Source organism: Mustela nigripes, chromosome 9 (assembly GCF_022355385.1).
Source record: "Mustela nigripes isolate SB6536 chromosome 9, MUSNIG.SB6536, whole genome shotgun sequence".
Classification (NCBI taxonomy): Eukaryota; Metazoa; Chordata; class Mammalia; order Carnivora; family Mustelidae; genus Mustela; species Mustela nigripes.
In genome coordinates this window covers 917572-935619 of record NC_081565.1, presented here as the reverse complement: position 1 = coordinate 935619, position 18048 = coordinate 917572, and the positions used below count along the sequence as shown (strand labels likewise).

Here is an 18048-nt window from a genome sequence, read left to right as displayed (position 1 = left end):
GGCCTGTTCTGGAGGCTGTGGACACTCAGCCCTCGTGCCCTGGGCACCCCGGGTCCTGGGCTCAGGACATGTGACACAGTGGGGTGTGAGTCTTGAGGTTGACACTAAGGAGGTCTCTCCTTGCCTGTGCCTCCTAAGGACCTTCAACTACATCCTGCGGGAGCTTCCCAAGGTGCCGACCCACGTGCCAGTGTGTGTACTGGGGAACTATCGTGACATGGGCGAGCACCGAGTCATCCTGCCTGATGACGTGCGGGACTTTATCGACAACCTGGACAGGTGGGTGGGGCGGCCCTGCCGGGGACGCACCCCTGCCTGCCCAGCCCCAGTGGCCCCCGCAGTGAGGGTCCAGCAGGAGGACCTGGGACCAAGGACAGCAGAACCAGGTGTTGGCAGCAGGCTCCCTGGCACCCGGCAGGCCTGCGGGGGCACGGGGTACCAGGGGTTGGGCTGGTGCAGTGAGGCCCCTGCCTCTGCACAAGTCCAGGCTGGGTGTCACCTGCTGGGCCCTCAGGTGTGGGCCCTGGGGCCGCGGGGGTGCTGGCTTTAGCCTGTGGCGGGGGGAGGTTCCAGCATCAGGAGCAGCCTGGTCCAGGTGTGGCCCTTGGCGTGGAGGGACTGCTGCCCACCACTAGCCACTTCCACCTCAAGCCACATGTTCCTTTTGCAAACAGGCCTCCAGGCTCCTCGTACTTCCGCTACGCCGAGTCCTCCATGAAGAACAGCTTCGGCCTAAAGTATCTGCACAAATTCTTTAATATCCCGTTTCTGCAGCTGCAGGTGAGCATCGGGTGGGGCGGGCAGCACAGGGTTCTCCGGGCCCCTCTGGTGCTGGCAGCCCCAGGATGGCCCGCTCCATCCGCACCCCTCTGCCAGGCCAGCCGGAGACCCAGGGGTCCTGCAGATGCCTCTTTCGGGCCATTTCTGACCAACAAGGCAGGAACCAGAGGCCTAGCCATGTGGGTGACTCGGGCCGCACTGACTCCTGCTGTCACGCCCTTGTGCCCGTGGTCTTCCCCGTAGGAGCATCCTGGCTTCCTGTGGTGTGTGGCTGCCGGGGGAGCTCGCCCAGTTGCCCCCTCCGGCTGCGCAGGCGCAGAGCCCGGCGACCACGCCCACTCTGGGGAGTGATTCTAGGTGTACAGAGGCAGAGAGGTGGTGCAGGGGGCCTCTGGGCCCCTCGCTCCGCTTCCCCTGGTGGCAGTCTCGGGTTTCCCGGCGCTGCTCTCCAGACCACGGACGCAGGGTTGCCCTCCCGTGTCCCTCACAGGCCTGGCCCCACCTCACGTGGAGCGTTGGGCGGAGCCTGCTCTGGGCTGGGGGAGCGCCTCAGGGAGCCCCACCCAGGGTTTGTCCGACGTGAGACCAGGTCTTGGGCTTTCAGGGGCCAAACCACAGAAGTGGCCGCCTTTCTCATCACATCGGAACATGGGCATGCGACATCGTGGCGTTGTGTGCGTGGCCCCTCTGTGGCCCGGTCGCCGCCACTCCTCCAGCTGTGTAGGCCTGCTGGGGAGCATGGTGGTCTTCCTGCCCCGTCTTTTTCTCTCTGGAGGGCAACGGGTGCCCCGCAGACAGGGTGCTTGGTGGTGGTTTTAGCTGGAAGGCAGACTGGTGGTGGCGGCGGCCGCTGCACCCCGCTCTTGCCCTCGGGACCCTGCGTGTTGCACGCGTCCCTCTCACCGATCCCCAGAGCTCCCCGTCCACGCACAGCACGCACCCAGATCCCGAGGGAAACGCCCTGAGCTTCACGCACCCAGCAGTCAGCACCCATGTCACCAGAGGAAGCAGAGCGGCTCCTGGGTCACAGCTGTGGCTGATGCCCGTGGAAAGACATGTGCAGGGACACGGCAGAAGCCTGGTGTTTGGCCGTCAGAGCCGGACGGGCTTCTGGGAGCACCGTGTGTGGACGGCGCCGCCTCTCTGGGCATTGCTCACGGCATTGGCCCTGCCCTCGGAGCCACACTGAGCCGTGGGAGTGGCCCGCTAGCTGCTGGGTCATCCATCGAGGGCTGACCAAGTGGGGACACAGGCTGAAGGGGGTCTCTGCTTCATCCTCTAGCGAGAGACACTGCTCCGGCAGCTGGAGACGAACCAGCTGGACGTGGACGCCACGCTGGAGGAGCTGTCGGTGCAGCAGGAGACGGAGGATCAGAACTACGACATGTGCGTGCACCCCGCGGCGGCCCCCGCGTCCTCCCTGCCCGCGGGCTCTGCGGGAGGGCCAGCCTCCCTCTGGACGCCTGGAGCTCAGGCCTCGCCAGCCAGCAGTGCCGAGCGCCTCCCTCCTGGGCGGACACGACAGCCTGAGTGGATCGTGTCGCTCCGAGAAACCGGAGTCGTTTCCGTCCGGGGGCGGCGGTGGGGGCAGGGAGCACAGGAAGGGGGGCAGCGTCGCTCACGGTCGGCAGGGCGCGTCCTGGTCCGCAACAGGCAGCTGCTCTCCCGTGAGGGGCCCCTCCTGGTACTCCCTGGGGCCCACTGAGCACCTTGGGGCCTTTTCAAATTGACCTGACCAGATCCCAGGGGCTCCAGGCTGATGGGCGTGCCTGAGGCCCAGCCAGGCATCTGTGCATCAGAGGTGGTCACTCTGCCAGTGCCGCTGACCCGGGACAAGTGTCAGCCCGAGGCTCTGCTGAGACTGGCTGGCCTCGTGTTTCCTGACTCGGGCTGCCATGGTTGGGAGGTCAATTTGCCCAATTATAGAGTAGGTCCTCAGAGAGGTCCTTAACCTTGGGAGAGGCTGGTGGTGCTGAAGAGTCGGGGGGTAGGGATGGAACCTTCCGGTCCTTGGTAGTGGAGGGAGGTTGGTTCCTGGCCACGCCAGTGCACTGCCAACAACAGCTGTGTAGGTGACGAGCAGGCCTCAGACCAGCCCTGCTGCCGCCCACTCCAGGGGCTCTGGTGGCCACCCCCACGGCTCCTGGGAGAGGCTCTTGCTGTGTCAGGAGGGGGTGACCCTGAACTGCCCTTCAACCCTGGTGCTTCCGTTCTGTTTAGTTCCCACAGAAAGCACCTGAGTGCCACCACCGCCCACGCTCATGTCCTGGGCACGCGGGCTCCCCCAGCATGTGTTGGTCCTAGACCTAGCCAGAGTGGTTCTGGGGGAATTTAGGCTGCGTGGCTGGTCCCAGGGTGGGCCCCACGCTGGGGGTGGGCAGCTGCCTTGCTGTAGAGCTCCTCCTGGGGTTGACTGGCTGAGCCAGAGCTCAGGAACCCAGCACTGCCCACCCAGCGTGTTGCCCCCAGGGGAGACGGTGGCCGGAGCCTGCCCTCCGCGTGCGCCCCACAGCCAACCCCGAGGCCAGAGGAAGGCAGCCCCTTGGGGGGCTTGACATGGCCGCCTCCGTGAGCTCCCTCCTGTGAGCACACGGGAGCAGCCAAAGACCTGGGCCAGGGCCGGGCTCCGCCCTCAGCCTGCCGGTCCTCTCACTCCGGCACGGAGTCCTAACTTGGAGGTGCGCAGCGTGGCTGGCCCCCTCCTTTGTCGGTCCCCAGGGAGCCTGGGTGGCGAATGGGGCCCCTGTTAGTTCTACACCTTCTGTCGGAAAGCCCGCCCCACGGACAGTGGGTCTTGTCACCGAGGCACTCAGCATGGCAGGTCCTGTGCCTGCTGATGGATGGAGCGCCCCGGGGGTGGGTGTGGGGCCAAGCCTGCCTATTGGCACTCACCAGTCCCTTCCCTGGTGGGACCCTCTGCTTGACGCTTGGGCGTGTGGGCCGATGAGCCCGAGGGTCAGGACACGGCCACCCTCATCTCAGAGGAGGAGACTTCAGGGAAGGCGGACTGCTCACTGCCTGCTCTGTGTCCCCCTAGCTTCCTCGAGATGATGGAGGCGCGCAGCCGTGGCCACGCGTCCCCGTTGGCAGCCAATGGACAGAGCCCATCCTCAGGCTCCCAGTCTCCAGTGGTGCCTCCCAGCGCCGTGTCCACAGGGAGCTCCAGCCCCAGCACGCCCCAGCCAGCCCCACAGCTGCCCCTCCACACCCCCTCAGCCTGCCCCCCACCTCCCACAGAGGCCCCACTGCCCCCTGCAGCCCCTGCCCCGCGGCGCAGCATCATCTCCAGGCTGTTTGGGACCTCACCAGCGGCTGAAGCAGCCCCTTCGCCCCCAGGTGAGCCCCAGGAGCAGCTCCTGGGAAGGGGGTTATGGGTGGCCCAAGCAGTGGAGTGCCCTGTCTCACTGGTCCCTTGAGCTTGTAAACCGCGACGGGGCCCACCTCCCTCCTCCCGGGCAGACACCCCACAGCCCAGTCCCATGGGTACCACCTGGATGGGCCCGGCGGGGGTGGGCGCTAGACACGTGGGAAGCGGCCTCTCTCCTCCCCAGAGCCAGCCCCTGCTGCGGAGGCCCCGGCCAAAGTCCAGAATGTGGAGGATTTCATTCCTGAAGAAAGCCTTGACCGAAGCTTCCTGGATGACACAGGCCCCCAGGGGGACGAGAAGAAAGTTGGAGCCAAGGTCCTGCAAGACAGTGACAGGTAAGAGCAGAGGCCAGGTGGGTCCCCAGTCTTCCCCGCACCCCCAGCCCTGGGTGAGCCGAGGGGGCGGGCCCCACCAGATCGGCAGCGAAAGGCTCCCTGAAGCCCCTGCCCAGGGGACGCTGGGAGAGAGAGGCTGGTCCGACCCCACGTGTCGGTGCCCATGACTCACTGGTAGCACCTTCTTGGGCTGAAAGCATATGAGAGCATGGGCACTGGCAGAAGCCTGGGGGCCTCCCCGTGACGTTGGGCAGACGGGGCGGTTCAGGCTGGGCCTCCCGCCTCCACTGCGGAGCTGGTGAGGGGTGAGGATCACCAGCTCCCGGGCCTCCCCATGTGCTCCCCAACGCCCTGCGGAAGCCAGGTCAGACCTGCTCGTCCCCGCATCCCTGGGTCCCTTCAGAAACGCCCAGCAGCGGAACGGAGCCCAGCCCCAGGTTCCTCCCGCAGTACGAGAAACATCCCCAGCCCATCCGCACCCACGCCCTGCACCCCACTATCAGGGGGGACGGCACCCCCTTCCCACATCAACAGCAAGCCCCACCGTGGCTTCCTGCTGTTCTTCTCCTGGGCCCCCACCTCACACCCCCTGCCCCCCTCGCTGGCGTGTCCCACTGACCAGTGGGCTCCTTTGCAGAGGGGCCCCCAAGACCTAGACCGCCCTTGCAGGAGGCACCCATTGTGCCCCCACAATGTTGAGTGCCAAGGGTAGAGCTGCCCCTCGGTCAGTGCCCACGCTGGGCCCAGGACACCTGGTGTCTGTGGTGCCAGGGGTCTGGAGCGCAGGGTGGGCAGCAGGCTCTCTGTACCTCCCGGTGACCTCTGACCACCCTGCCCCCTGCCCCGCAGCGATGGGGAGGCCTCAGGCGGGAACCCGCTGGTGGCAGGTTTCCAGGACGATGTGGATGTTGAAGATAAGCCACCCAGCAGGCCGCTGCTGCCCACAGGCCCCGTCCCCAAGGACAACATCACTTCTTCCAGTGAGGAGGAAGCACAGGAGGTGGCAGGGCCCCCCAAGGCCGCTGCCCCGGCCCCCCAGAAGCACCCTGAGCCAGAGACCAGACGGTATGTGGATGGGATCCAACCGGGGGACGGGGGCACAGTCAGGAGCCCCCTGACCTCTTCCTTGTCCCCAAGGCCCTCCACAAAGGCCGCGAAGCTACACAGGGGTGCGGCTCCCAGGGCGGCGGAGTCCCGCCGACCGGGTGTTCCCAAGTCCCCTGCCGAGGGCCCCGCTGGAGGGCGTGAGCAGGGGAAGGATGAGCAGGCGGCTTCTTCAGAGAGTGACCCCGAGGGGCCCATCGCCGCCCAGATGCTGTCCTTCGTCATGGACGACCCTGACTTCGAGAGCGACTCGGACCCTCAGCGGAGAGCGGTGAGGAGGGGATGGGCCACCCGCTCGGCCTGGAGGCCCTGGGGACGGTCTTGGGTGGGAACCGCAGGAAGGAGAAAGTGCCCAGCGACATCTTCCTGGGGCAGGCGTCGCCGATCAGCGTGTGACACCAGGCAGGTGCTACAGCATCCTGGCCGTCACAGTGGACCCTGCTGGCTGCCCTGACCCCAGGTTGGGTGTCCAGAGCTCTCAAGGTGGCCTGTCACCTGCCTGAGCGATGCAGGGACCTTCCAACGGGTCCCACGCTGGAGGGCGCTGGGGAGGGCACTGGCTGCCCAACCTGGCTGCTCCTTCTCCAGGACGAGTTCCCAGTGCGAGAGGACCTCTCTGACGGGTCGGACGAGGATGCCGGTCCCGCCCTGCCGCCCCAGCCGCCCCTGCCGCCCCAGCCGCCCCAGCCGCCTGTGTCTTCCTTCAGACTGAAGAATGACTCAGACCTCTTTGGGTTGGGACCGGTGGAAGCAGGCCGCAAGGAGCTCAGCGATGAAGGTAGTCTGGGGGCCGGGGGGTGTGGGTCACGGGGTGCGTGCCAGGACCATGCTGGAAGGACGGGCGGCAGGGGGCGCCTGGCCCAGTATCTGCACAGGTGGCATTTGGTGGCCTGGCAGCAGGGCTGCGAGCCGGACGGACTTGGAGTCCTGCCACCCCAGGGAGGAGGTTCATGGTCCGCGGGCCCGTGGAGCACTCGCGGCGCTGTGTCGCCCCAGGCAGCTGCACGGCCCCCTGTCCCCTTCCCCGCCCTCTCTCCTGAGCCCCTTGAACCCAGCCGAGGCTGACCAGCTGGGTCACATGAGACGTGTCCCAGCGGTTCCTTGTCCCCAGAGCGGAGAGGGAAGGACCCCCCGGCTCGTGCTAGGGTGAGGTGTATCTGCCTGGCATCGGGTGCGGGCGCTGGTCCCTCTGGGTCGCTGCAGCGTCGCCGCAGTGCGCCTTCCTGCCACTGTGCGCCAGTGACAAGGACGGGCCACGCTGCCCACTGGCCAGCCGGGGAGTCACAGGCCCATGCTGTGTCTTCTCTCTGCAGATAAGGAGGGCAGGCCTCCCACAAAAGAAAAGAAAAAGAAAAAGAAGAAAAGCAAAGAGGTAGGCACCCTGCCTCCCGCCTCCCACGCGCCGGCTGGGGGTGTGGGGCCCTGGTGCCCCCACGACCTGAGGTGCCCCCTTCCCAGGAGGAAGAGAAGGCCGCGAGGAAGAGGAGCAAGCGCAAGAGCAGGGACAGGGAGGAGGGCCGGCAGGAGCGGCGGCGGCGGCCCCGGGCCCCGGAGAGGACGGCCGTGGACGAGCTGGAGGCCTTCCTGGGGGGCGCAGCCTCAGGCGGCCACCTCCGCGGAGGCGGGGACTACGAGGAGCTGTAGGCCTAGCACCGCCGACCGACTGCTGGGGTGCCCCGGAGGGCGACAGGCCCACTCCACGCTGGCGGGGGGTGCTGTGGGGTGGGGGCCTGTGGGCGGGGCTCTGCGGGCAGCTGGCCCCCAGCGCTTCTCAGGGATGGGACTGAGGCCCAGGAGGCCGCACGGCTGTTTACAGGGCGGGGTGCGTCCTCGTCACTGGCCTGGCTCCTGCTTGCCCCCAGCCCGCGCACTCGCTCTCCCAGCCCCCCCGCCACAGGTGGGCTCCGCTTCCTGCCCCTTCTGGCATGGGGGGCAGACGCCAGGCAGCACTGGCACCTTCCCCGCGGTTGGCTCTCCCCCGGGGGCCCAGGGGCCAGCTCTGCACCTGCGCTGGGCTTGCTGCCGACCAGGCCGGGGGGTCCTCACAGTTTCTCTCGTTCTCCAACGCTCCACTCCGACCATAAAGCTCTCCTGTTTTACTGTGTGTCTGTGTTGCTTCTCCCTGTCCACGGCTCCTGCCCCCGCCCCATCTGTCTCAGGTCTCCCCGGGTGGGTGGGTGGGAAGGTCCCGAGTTCCCTGCCTCCCCCCGAGGGGCAGCTGTCCCCGGACAGGAGGCCCAGGGAGGGCGTCCACAGAGGCCTTCCCAGCAGGCTCAGCCCCAGGTGTGCCTTGCCTCGTGCAGGCCGGCTGCCCGAGCCGTGGCCTGGCGCACCTGTCCCAGCCCCCCTCGGTCAGGGCTGGGCAGCGGTGCCCAGGAACTCCTGTGGACTCCCGGCCTTCCTAGGGCAAGTGTAGCTCTGCTCTACTGTCTACCCTACTGGCCTCTGGCAGGCGCTGCCCTGTTCCAGCCACCCTGCCCGTTGCCTTCAGCCCAGCGTCCTCTTGAGGCCCAGCCGGCGCCCAGCCCCCACCTGCCACCTCCACAGTTGCCAGGAGAACCATGCACTCGGGGGGAGGGGGGGTCAAAGCCAGGCCTCCCTGCTCAGTCCGGAGAGCCTCCCCTTCCCCAGCCCCTGGGCCTAGGCCAGACAGTTCTGTACCCTGGAGGATGCAGGACAGCAGTCCCAGCTGAAGGCCAGGCACCCAGAGGACCCCTTAGGGACATTAGCCCCCAGCCGGGGACGCCTGCCGGGCGGGGGCGGCCCCCGGGGGGGGGGGGGGGGGGAGTCAGGCCGACGGGAGGTGAACCTGCCCAGGGCCCTGAATCTAAAGGACCCACAACAGGGCAGGTTCTGCCCATAGGAGCCAAGGGCATCCATGACTCCAACCTCTGCCAAGTCAGACTGTGTCCCGGCTCAGCATCGTGTCTGGGAGGGGCTGGGCGGCTAGACGTGGATGTCACCCTGTGGTTCGGAAGTAGGCCACGTGCAGACCTGTGCAGGGTGGTGACAGCCCTCCACTCACCCAGACACTGGCCCCCAGGGAGCCAAGCAGTGTACCCTTGTCCCGGAGAGTCTGAGCATGCTGGACACTGGAGGCTGCGGGCCACGCTCCGCCGTGCCCATCTGGCCCCAGGTACCTGCCAGTTTGGGGCCTCCGGCTCGGCAAAGCAGAGGCCAGTGGGGCTGGGAGCAGCCCATCTGCTCCTGTAAGGGCTTGGCGGAGGTGTGAATTCCGGGAGCTGTCAGCGGCCCCAGCCAGAGCCTGGGTCTCCTCCAGGCCGGGCTCCAAGGCCACCATCGAGCCACCAGCTGCCCGGGTCGGGGGTGGGGGGTGGGTATACGGCTGGAGGGCGGGGCTAGCAGGGCGCTCCTGGGTGCAGCCACCCCGGTTGGACCCGAGGTCTGCACCTTGGACGTGAGGGAGAGCGTGTCACCTGGCACTCAGCACCGACACACAGCTGCTGGGCCCCACGGGTCCCAGGCCCACCGTACGGCCCCTTTAAGTGCAGCCCCGCCGGCCACCAGCGGGGGCAGCACTGAGCGGCCGGCGGCCTCCGCGCCGCTGCCTCGAAGCTTCTGCCGGTGCCGGGGACGCCGCGGAGCGGAGCCGGGAAGGCGGAGCGGGCGCAGGCCTGCGCAGCCCACCGGGCGCGCGCGGCGGGGAAGCAGCGCCCAGGTAAGGGGTCGCCGGCCGCTGCCCCACGGCGCTATCACGGGGCGGGGGGCACCCGCAAGGCTGGGGGCCCGCCCCGGAGCTACACCAGCGGGTCCCCACGCGAGGCGCTCAGGGCGGGGGCAGGGCTGTGCGGCGGGGAGGGCCGCGGGAGGGGCTCGTTGGGCCTGGGACCCCCGCAAGGGCCGACCGGCCCCATGACCAAGGGGAGGGGCGTCACCCAGTCCAGCTCCTCACCCCCCGCAGCAGCAGAGCTGGGCTGTCACTTCCCTGGGGCGGAGCGTCATGCCCTGTCATCAGACCCCCAATCCCGGCCTGGCTCTGAGCTTAGGATGGAAAGGGGTGAGAAGGGGACAGTCCTGTGGACAGGGACGGAACAGCGGAGGGCGCAGGGCTAGGATGGGACAGACACCGACGCCCCGTGGCCCTGACCCAGAAGAGCAGACCTGCAGGCAGAAAGCCCCTGGGACACAGAGGGTCGACTTGGCGGCCAGAGATCCTGCCAGGTGAGCACCCAGCCCCCTGCTTGCCCTCGCTCAGCCTGGGGCACACTTGCCCGTTGGTGTGAGGAAGGGGCCGCCAGCATCGCCAGAGACCTGACCCAACCGGGCCAGCCCCCGGGGGCAGCAGCTGGGCCGGTGGCCCAAGCATGAACATTAGCCCAGTGCATAGGGTGGACCCTAGCCCAGCCCCCACTGCGGGGGTAGAGGGACCTCAGGTTGCCATGGAGCCTTCCTGAGCCGCTGTGGAGAGGGCCCTCTCCCGAGAAGCAGTGAACAAGGAGGGGGGCTTTACCCGCCCACCACCCTGCCTCCCCGGCGTGCGGGCTGGCCTGGTGCGCCGCTCAGGGGAAGAGGGGCGGCCATGAGCTCGTGGCTCACGCCCCCACGTGGTCCTGCAGCCGGTTCCTGGCTTCCCAGCTGCAGGGCACAGGCTGCAAAGCTGCAGGGGGTGGGGGGTACTCTCCAGTCCTTGTCGTGACAACCCCAACAAGCTTGGTGGGTTTCAACCACCCCAAGATACTGCGGATCAGACAAGGTTTCTGCAAAGGAATGGGGGCTTTCAGGCCCGGGTACGCCCTCTGTGGGACATTATCCTGGCCTGGGCACACACAGAGGGTTCAAAGTGGGGCAGGTCAGAACCTGCTGGGCCCACATGAGTGCCCACTGGGGCCTCACGCCTGGGGTTTGGCTCAGGCGACCATTCCCAGTGCAGCAGCCACTGCGGAACTGGAAGAGGGACTCCATGGCCCACCTGGCCAGCCAGGGAGTAGGGAGCCTCAGCAACTTTGTGCAGAGCCAATGAAGTCTGGGGCCCCGGGAGTCCCCCTCGCCTGCCCCATCAGAGGGCCTGCTCTGCGCTGGGCACTAGGAGGGGCTTCAGTCACCAGGGTCTTGTGAAGCCAGCTCCTCCGAAGAAATCTGTAAATAAGGCTTCACATGAGCAGTCATTCCAGCTGGGACCCCTCCCTCCTTCCTGCCCCAGGAGGAGGCTCTCTACCCCAACCTGCCCAAGGGTCACTACTGGGAGCAGAGGGACCATCCAGGGATATGGGGGCAGGAGCTTGGGGACCGCAGCAACAGCATGGCCTTTCTGGCTGACTGGCTCCATCCCAGCAGAAAGTGGCCCCGAAGGGAGGGCCCAGGGGCAAGCGGCAGGACCTGAGTGGCTGGACACCTGGGTTCCTGCAGGTGCTCCTGACGCCGGCATGGAGCAAGAGCCTGCGGCCTCAGCCAAGGCCAGCAGCCAGGACTGCTGCGTCCACTGCACCCCAGGTAAGTGGGGCCGTTGCAGGGGTGTCACCTGGCCTGGGTTGCAGAGGGGCCACCCTGACCCGCATCTCCCACCAGGGCTAAAGTCCCCCAAGGCAGAGTAAGCGGCAACCGCCAGCCTGGGGACCTCTTTTAAGATGACCCGCACGGACCCGCCGGACCTGTTGGTGTCGACCGTGTACCAGGACATCAAGGTGGCGGCCCCCGGGCCCGCGTCGCGGCACTCGCCATGTGAGCGCCCGCCTACTGCGCCCGCGCCTTTCAACAAGCGCCACTGCCGCAGCTTTGACTTCCTGGAGGCGCTGGACGGGGCGCCCATGGAGGCCCGCACAGAGCCACCGCCCCCAGAGCCTGCGGCGCCGCGCACCCGGCCCCGCGACGGCGAGTCCCGGCGCCGCGCCCGCTCCAAGAGTGCGCCCCGCGCGGCCCCGGGCCTGGCGCCCGCGCCCGCCTCGCCGCCGGTGCTGCCGCGCCGAGGCCGGGAAGCCCAGCGGACGGCGCGGGCAGAGGCATCGCCGCACAGGGAGCCTGCGTACCCCGCGCTGCGCGCGCTCGCCAACGAGCTGCACCCCATCAAGCTGCAGCCGCAACGGGGCGGCCCCGGCCGCATGGCGCCCCTCTGCGCCACCACCGGCCGCTGCGCGCCCCCGGAGCCGCCCGCCGGGCCCGCGCCCCATGTCCGCTGCCGCCTGGACATCAAGCCTGACGACGCGGTGTTGCAGCACACCGCCCGGGGCTCTCGGTCCTGCGGGCCCGCGGAGACCACGCCCTGGGCACGCGTCGCCCCCCAGTTCCACGGCCTCACCGTGCCCGGGCCTCGCCACATGGGGCTCTCGCGCACGCCCACCCCCAGCGACACGTACTGCGCGGACCCCCGGGCGCTGTACTGTGACGGTCCGCTGCCTGGGCCCCGGGACTACACGGAGCGCCGAAGCCTGCCCTTCGCCACGCCGCCGGGCCCCACCCAATTCTTCTACACCGAGGAACCCGAGGGCCACCCTGGCGGGTTTCCTGCCAGCCCCGGGCCGCCGCTGGACAGCTACTACGTCAGGCCCTTCCCGTCCGAGGAGCCCCCTGTGCCCAGTCCGAGGCGCAGCGGGGGCTACTATGCGGGGGAAGTGCGCGCCTTCCCGGTCCAGGAACCGCCCTCCCGTTCCTACTATGCGGAGGCGGCGCGAGTCTACGGCGGCCCCCGCTATGCTCCCGAGGAGGCCCGGGCTCACCCCCCTCTCCGCCCCTTTTACACAGAGGACTTCGGACGGTACCGCGACCGCGACGCCCTGGCTCGGACTTACCCCCACCCACGCAACAGCGCCGCCTGGGGTGACTGGGGCCTGCGGCCTTACCGCACCCTGCAGGTCGTGCCTCCCCAGGACTCTGGCGCGCTGCTGGCCTCTTGGCACGGCGGCACCGGCACCAGCCCGCCCCGGCTGGTGACCGACAGCCGCCACTACTCTCGCTCCTGGGACAACATCCTGGCGCCCGGGCCCGGGCCGCGCAGGGAGGACCCCCTGGGCCGCGGCCGCAGCTATGAGAACCTGCTGGGGCGCGAGGCTCGGGAGCCGCGGGGCACATCCCCCGAAGGCCGGCGTCCGCCCGTCGTGGTGAACCTATCCACCTCGCCCAGACGCTATGCCGCGCTGTCCCTGTCGGAGACGTCACTGTCAGAGAAGGGCCGAGCGGGCGAGGGCCTGGGCCGCAACTGGTACGTGACGCCGGAGATCACCATCACCGACAACGACCTGCGCGCCGCCGAGCGTCCGACTGCCAGGGGCTGGGAGCTGCCTGGGGGGCGGCCGCGGCGGTCCCCGCCTGCCGCCCCGGAAGGCCCCACGGGTGGCCGCCAGCGCAGCCTCGAGCAGCTGGACGAGCTCATCACCGACCTGGTCATCGACTCTCGGCCCCCCGCCGGCCCGGCCCCCGACCCCGCGGCTGACGGCCTGGGCCGCCACCTGCGCCGCCTGCTGGACTCTCGGCCCGCCGGCCCCGGGGCGCCCGCGCTGGCGCCGCGCTCACCTCCCGCGTCGGCCGGCAGCGCCGAGGAGCCCGCGGGCCAGGGGCAGGCGGCCGACGCGTCCCCGGAGCCCAGCGCCGACGAGGACGACCTGATGACGTGCTCCAACGCGCGCTGCCGGCGCACGGAGACCATGTTCAACGCCTGCCTCTACTTCAAGTCGTGCCACAGCTGCTACACCTACTACTGCTCGCGCCTGTGCCGCCGCGAGGACTGGGACGCGCACAAGGCGCGCTGCGTGTACGGCCGCGTGGGCAGCGTGTGCCGCCACGTGCTGCAGTTCTGCCGGGACAGCGGCCCGGTGCACCGCGCCTTCTCGCGCATCGCGCGCGTCGGCTTCCTGTCGCGCGGCCGCGGCGTGCTCTTCCTGGGCTTCCCGAGCCCGGGCTCCGCAGACAACTTCCTGCGCTTCGGCCTCGAGGGGCTGCTGCTGTCGCCCACCTACCTGTCCCTGCGCGAGCTGGCCACGCACGCGGCGCCCCTGGGCAGCTATGCGCGCGAGCTGGCGGCCGCCGGGCGCCTCTACGAGCCGGCCGAGTGCTTCCTGCTCAGTGTGTCGGTGGCCGTGGGCCCCGGCGCCGCGCCCCCCGGCGCCTCCGGCCGGCCCGCGCCCGCGCCGCGCAGCCCTGGGCCCACGGTACGCAAGTTCGCCAAGGTGGCGCTGGCCGCCGGCAGCCCCGCGCGTCCGCCCCCGGCCCGGGGTCGCGAGCCCGACATGGAGACGCTGATCCTGACTCCGCCGCCCGGCACCGCCGGCCTGGACCAAGAGGGCGAAGCAGGCCGGCGCGCGCGCGAGGTGGCCTTCATCCACATCCAACGCGAGCTGCGGCTGCGCGGCGTCTTCCTGCGCCACGAGTTCCCGCGCGTCTACGAGCAGCTCTGCGAGTTCGTCGAGGCCAACCGGCGCTTCACGCCCACCACCATCTACCCCACGGACCGGCGCACCGGCCGCCCCTTCATGTGCATGATCATGGCCGCCTCCGAGCCACGCGCGCTGGACTGGGTGGCCAGCGCCAACCTGCTGGACGACATCATGTGAGCCTCGGGGTCGCGCCCGGGCTCCGCCCAGCCCGCTCAGGGCCCGCCCCCTCCGACCCCGCCCAGTCCACGTGGGGCCCACCCCCGAGCGGCGCCCCGTCTACTCAGACACCGACAGCCCGGTCCACCCCAAGCCCACCCCGAGCCCCGCGCAGTCCACCGAGGGCCTGTCCCCGAGCCCCGCTGCCTACTCAGACCCCGCCCAGCCCACCGGGAGCCCCGCCCGGCCCCTCAGGCCGAGCCGAGCTCCCCGCCAGTCTTCCACCTGTTCGCCACAAGCTCCGCCCAGACCCCCTCCCTCTGGAGGTCACAGGCCCCGCCTTGCCCTCCCCCTCCCCCAGCTAGCCCTGGGGCCTCCCCGGAGGCCGGTCCTCGGCCCCTTGGTGCTCCCCGCTGGGAGGCGGGGTGGGCCTGAGGGCCGCCCGGCCCTGCCTTCAAGAGGACGGGTCACTACTGCAGACCCCACCGCAGAGATCCGGTCAGCCCATTCCCTGACGCCCACAATGCCTCCCGGGAACCTCCCCAGGCCGGGTAGATCAGAGCCTAATCCCGTCCTTTTACGTGCCTCCACCCGTTTCCTGTGGTTTGGGGTCTCCCCCTGCTCGGAGGCCGGTCCTCTCCGGAGGACACCCTGACTTGTCCCGGTGTGTTCGTGTCCCGAGCAGAAAAGGCTAGTGGGGGCCCTGCACGGCCCGTTCCCGCTGGCTCAAGCCCGGGCTAGAGAGACCACAGCGGGACCCCGAGCGCGCACCTTGGCGGCGCTGCCCGCCCTCCGGCCGCCCTGTCGTGGGCCCTCGCAGGAGAGTTTGGGACAAGCAGCAATGGAGGGGTACCCGGAGGTCTTCAGGCGTGGCGCAGGACACCAAGACAGAGGAGGGGACCCCCCGGGAGGGGGAAAGAGGACGTGGGTGCGGACGCCGGCAGGATCCAGCCGAGAGCGGAGTCCTGGCAGGGCGTGAGTCAGGCTGTCTGTCTGCCCAACACGGACAGGAGGCTCCTGGCTGGGTGCCGGGGCAGAGTGGGAGGGCGGGAGAAGACGCGCAGGGTGGATGAGCGGGAGGGACCGCAGAGGCGGCCCAGAAGGGGCTCCGAGTCGCCAACGTAGGGAGGACAAAAAAGATTGGACGTTCCCCGTTCGGAGCGGGCGCCGGACCGAGCTAGTTGACCAGGGCGGAGTCCACCGGAGGGATGGGGGTGTGACTACACGGACGCCCCGCGCGCTTGCTCTGGCCTCGCCCGATGCCGTGCGCTGGAGACGCGAGGCTGGCGACCCGGCTCGGCTCCGGCTCGGCTCCGGCTCCGGCTCCGGCTCGGCTCCGGGAGCGCACACTCGTTGGCCCACCGCCCTGGCTCCATAAGGGCGAGTGATCGTAGTCCCCGGGCCTCGCAACAGCCCTCCTGGGGCTCCCAGCACCCCCGTCGCGGCCAGAAGAGACCATCAGTTGAATTGCGAGCGCCCCCCAACCCCTGTTCCCGGCTCGCGCCCCCGCCTCGTGCACTCCCGCCCATCCCCCCACAACGCCCGCGCGCCCGCCTCGGCCCGGCGCGTGGGCACCGGCCACGGGCCCCGCTCGCCCCACCCGCCTTCGCGGCCTGCCGGGCCCGGCCGCCGTGCCCCCTGCCCGCGGGCCCCAGCTTTCCGCCCGACGCCCGGGGGCTGGCTGGCCAGGAGTGACCCTGGACAGGGATTATGTCCAGGGCCGAACGCTTTCGAACCAAGTAAAACAACTCAAATGTGGCAGCGCTTGCTCTTTGGGGGCGGGGGAGGCGTGAGTGGGACCGGGAGGGGGGCCCGGGTGGGGACGGGGAGGGCCTTGGGGTGCGGCGGGAGGAGGGAGAGGGAGGACTCGGGACGCGGTGGGGGACGGGGAGGGAGGCCTTGGGACACGGGCGGTGAGGGGACGGGGAGCGGTCAGGGCCTCGCGGGCCGCCGAACCCCCGTGGAGGAGCCCGCCCCCGAGCCCGCCGCCCACGCCGCCTCCCAGGCCCCGCTGGAAAGAACTGCCCGCTTGGCCGGGTTGCACCCCCACCCACTCCGGGTTCGCTGTTCTCCTTTAAGAGGGACCCGCGTGGCCGCAGAGGTGCAAGGAGCTAGGTTGCCATTGGCCAGGCCGTGCTGCAGGTGGGCGGCCCGATTGGCTGAGGCTCTGGGCCCCAGCACGCATGCCCCCGCGCGATTGGTCCCGGGCTCCCAGAGCCCGCCTCCCGCGGGGATGACTCAACCCGGGCTCGCGGGGGGAAGGGCCGCGGCCGGCAGGGAACATGGCGGCGGCGGACCTCGCCCGGATCGCCGATGTGGACATCGATTCCGACGGCGTCTTCAAGTACGTGCTGATTCGAGTTCACTCGGCGCCGCCCTCCGAGGCCCCGACCGGGGAGAGCAAGGAGATCGTACGCGGCTACAAGTGGGCCGAGTACCATGGTGAGGGCGGGGCCGGAGGGCGTTTGCGGGGCGGGGCCAGCCGGCTCGGGGGCGGGGCCGGGGCTGGCCTCGCCTGCTCGGGGGCGGGGCCGGGCCGGGGCGGGGCGGGGCTGACGGCGCGAGGCGATCCTGTGCCAGGTCTGACCCTGAGCTGGCTCAGGGGAGTCAGGGTCCTGGAGGGCAGGGGGCTGCCGTGGCCCGACCCCCGTCTCCTAGTGCCAGCGCCCTTGCCCGGGTGCACCCCTTCCTCCGTCTCGTGGCGTCCCAGCGTGGAGGAGCTGCTCCCAGCCGGAGCGTCCGGTGCCCTGGCCGCCCAGGGGCCGCGGCGGGTGCTGAGCTGCCTTCCCTGTCCCAGCTGACATCTATGACAAGGTGTCGGGCGAGATCCAGAAGAAGGGCTATAGTTGTGAGTGCCTGGGAGGCGGGCGCATCTCTCACCAGAGCCAGGACAAGAAGATCCACGTGTACGGCTACTCCATGGTGAGCCCCGAGGCGCCCCGGGTCCAGAGACCAGCTCTCACCAGCACCCACTGCCCTACCCCCAGGAGGCCTGCAGGGCTGGGGTCTCTGGGCTGTGTCAGCTGCTGACTCCTTCCTCCAGTGTCCTGCCCATTTCCCACGTGGAGTGGGAGGGAGGCCCCTGCCTGCCCCTCAGCCCTGGGGGGCCGTCCTGTTCCTACACGAGGCCTGGCTGGTCCGTCACTGTCCCCCAGCTCTTGGAGACACTCCACGTTTTGGCGTGAAGCACAGCAGCCTCTCCCTCTTCCTTCTCCAAGCCGCAGTGGTGACTCCATCTGTCTCGTCACCTGGGACAGCGCCCTGGCTCACCATGGCAGCCACCTTTCTGCAGGAGAGCTCCCCGGGGCAGGCAGGGAGGGATGGCTGTGTTTGGCTCCACCCAGGGATGCCCCCCAAGCCGGCTGCTTGGTGTTGCTGTTGATGGACACCCAGAGCCAGGACGGGTCTGTAACATTGGCTTCTCTCTCCAGGGTTATGGTCGTGCGCAACACTCCATCTCCACTGAGAAGATCAAAGCCATGTACCCTGATTACGAGGTCACCTGGGCCGATGATGGCTACTGAGGCCTGCCCAAGGGGCCAGCTGTACCCCCTGGCCAGGACACCAGCCTGGCCCAAGTGCCCCACCTTACCTCACCCACAGGAATTAAACATGTTATCACCGTGCTGTTGCCCAGATGCTGTGTGTCTTGATTTTTCTGTTTTGGGGTGTGTGGCAGAGAGCCGGAGGTGGCCCTGGAAACAACAGGGCCCCTGCAGGCTGCCCCTCACCTGGCTCCACATCTGGGGGCCCCAGGGAGTGGCAGTGCACACTCAGCCCTTTGTGGTCTGATAAGGGGGCCCTGCACTGCTGTCCCTCTTTATGGCCTGATGACTCGCATGTGGCTCCTACGTCCAAGGACATTTGGGAGGAAACTCTGAGCCCTTGCGCAAGTAAGTAGCACCAGGTCCCTCAGGGCCAGCGGACATCAGTGTCTCCACATGATCTGCCGCTGGCAGTCACACGTGACGTGACCCAGGAC

At 69.2% G+C, this 18048-nt stretch overlaps 3 protein-coding genes across 11 annotated transcripts in view; all 3 read left to right on the top strand.

Moving 5' to 3' along the window:
- RABL6 (RAB, member RAS oncogene family like 6) overlaps nt 1-7690 on the top strand; it is a 20601-nt gene extending 12911 nt beyond the window's left edge. For both annotated transcript variants that reach the window (XM_059410287.1, XM_059410288.1), the window contains 10 exons: nt 139-279; nt 675-780; nt 2063-2166; nt 3818-4116; nt 4332-4482; nt 5332-5547; nt 5620-5857; nt 6175-6364; nt 6900-6958; nt 7045-7690. In XM_059410287.1, coding sequence (XP_059266270.1) covers nt 139-279; nt 675-780; nt 2063-2166; nt 3818-4116; nt 4332-4482; nt 5332-5547; nt 5620-5857; nt 6175-6364; nt 6900-6958; nt 7045-7230 — 1690 coding nt within the window. In that variant the 3' untranslated portion in view covers nt 7231-7690. The remainder of the gene's footprint in view (nt 1-138; nt 280-674; nt 781-2062; nt 2167-3817; nt 4117-4331; nt 4483-5331; nt 5548-5619; nt 5858-6174; nt 6365-6899; nt 6959-7044) is intronic.
- Nucleotides 7691-9008: 1318 nt separating this feature from the next.
- AJM1 (apical junction component 1 homolog) lies at nt 9009-15824 on the top strand. 8 transcript variants are annotated; one of them, XM_059410278.1, is made up of 4 exons: nt 9009-9265; nt 9594-9768; nt 10954-11037; nt 11113-15824. In XM_059410278.1, exon 4 carries the CDS (start codon nt 11172-11174, stop codon nt 14085-14087), a length of 2916 nt encoding a protein of 971 aa, XP_059266261.1. In that variant the 5' UTR covers nt 9009-9265; nt 9594-9768; nt 10954-11037; nt 11113-11171; the 3' UTR covers nt 14088-15824. The 8 variants fall into 8 exon arrangements, with proteins under 8 accessions (XP_059266261.1, XP_059266260.1, XP_059266262.1 ...); XM_059410277.1 differs by having other exon boundaries at nt 10882-11037; XM_059410279.1 differs by having other exon boundaries at nt 10879-11037.
- Nucleotides 15825-15942: 118 nt separating this feature from the next.
- On the top strand, nt 15943-17692 carry PHPT1 (phosphohistidine phosphatase 1). The gene is made up of 3 exons (XM_059410286.1): nt 15943-16508; nt 16864-16988; nt 17498-17692. The coding sequence occupies exons 1-3, from the start codon at nt 16349-16351 to the stop codon at nt 17588-17590; spliced, it is 378 nt and encodes a 125-aa protein (XP_059266269.1). The 5' UTR covers nt 15943-16348; the 3' UTR covers nt 17591-17692.
- Nucleotides 17693-18048: the final 356 nt, after the last annotated feature.

What these genes read in the sequence shown, in the direction of transcription:
- AJM1 (XM_059410285.1), top strand. Translation starts at nt 11,172, where the DNA reads ATGACCCGCACGGACCCGCCGGACCTGTTGGTGTCGACCGTGTACCAG.
- PHPT1 (XM_059410286.1), top strand. Translation starts at nt 16,349, where the DNA reads ATGGCGGCGGCGGACCTCGCCCGGATCGCCGATGTGGACATCGATTCC. An exon ending in CAAGTGGGCCGAGTACCATG is followed by an intron (nt 16,509 to 16,863) that starts GTGAGGGCGGGG and finishes TCCCTGTCCCAG; the next exon opens with CTGACATCTATGACAAGGTG. An exon ending in ACGTGTACGGCTACTCCATG is followed by an intron (nt 16,989 to 17,497) that starts GTGAGCCCCGAG and finishes TTCTCTCTCCAG; the next exon opens with GGTTATGGTCGTGCGCAACA.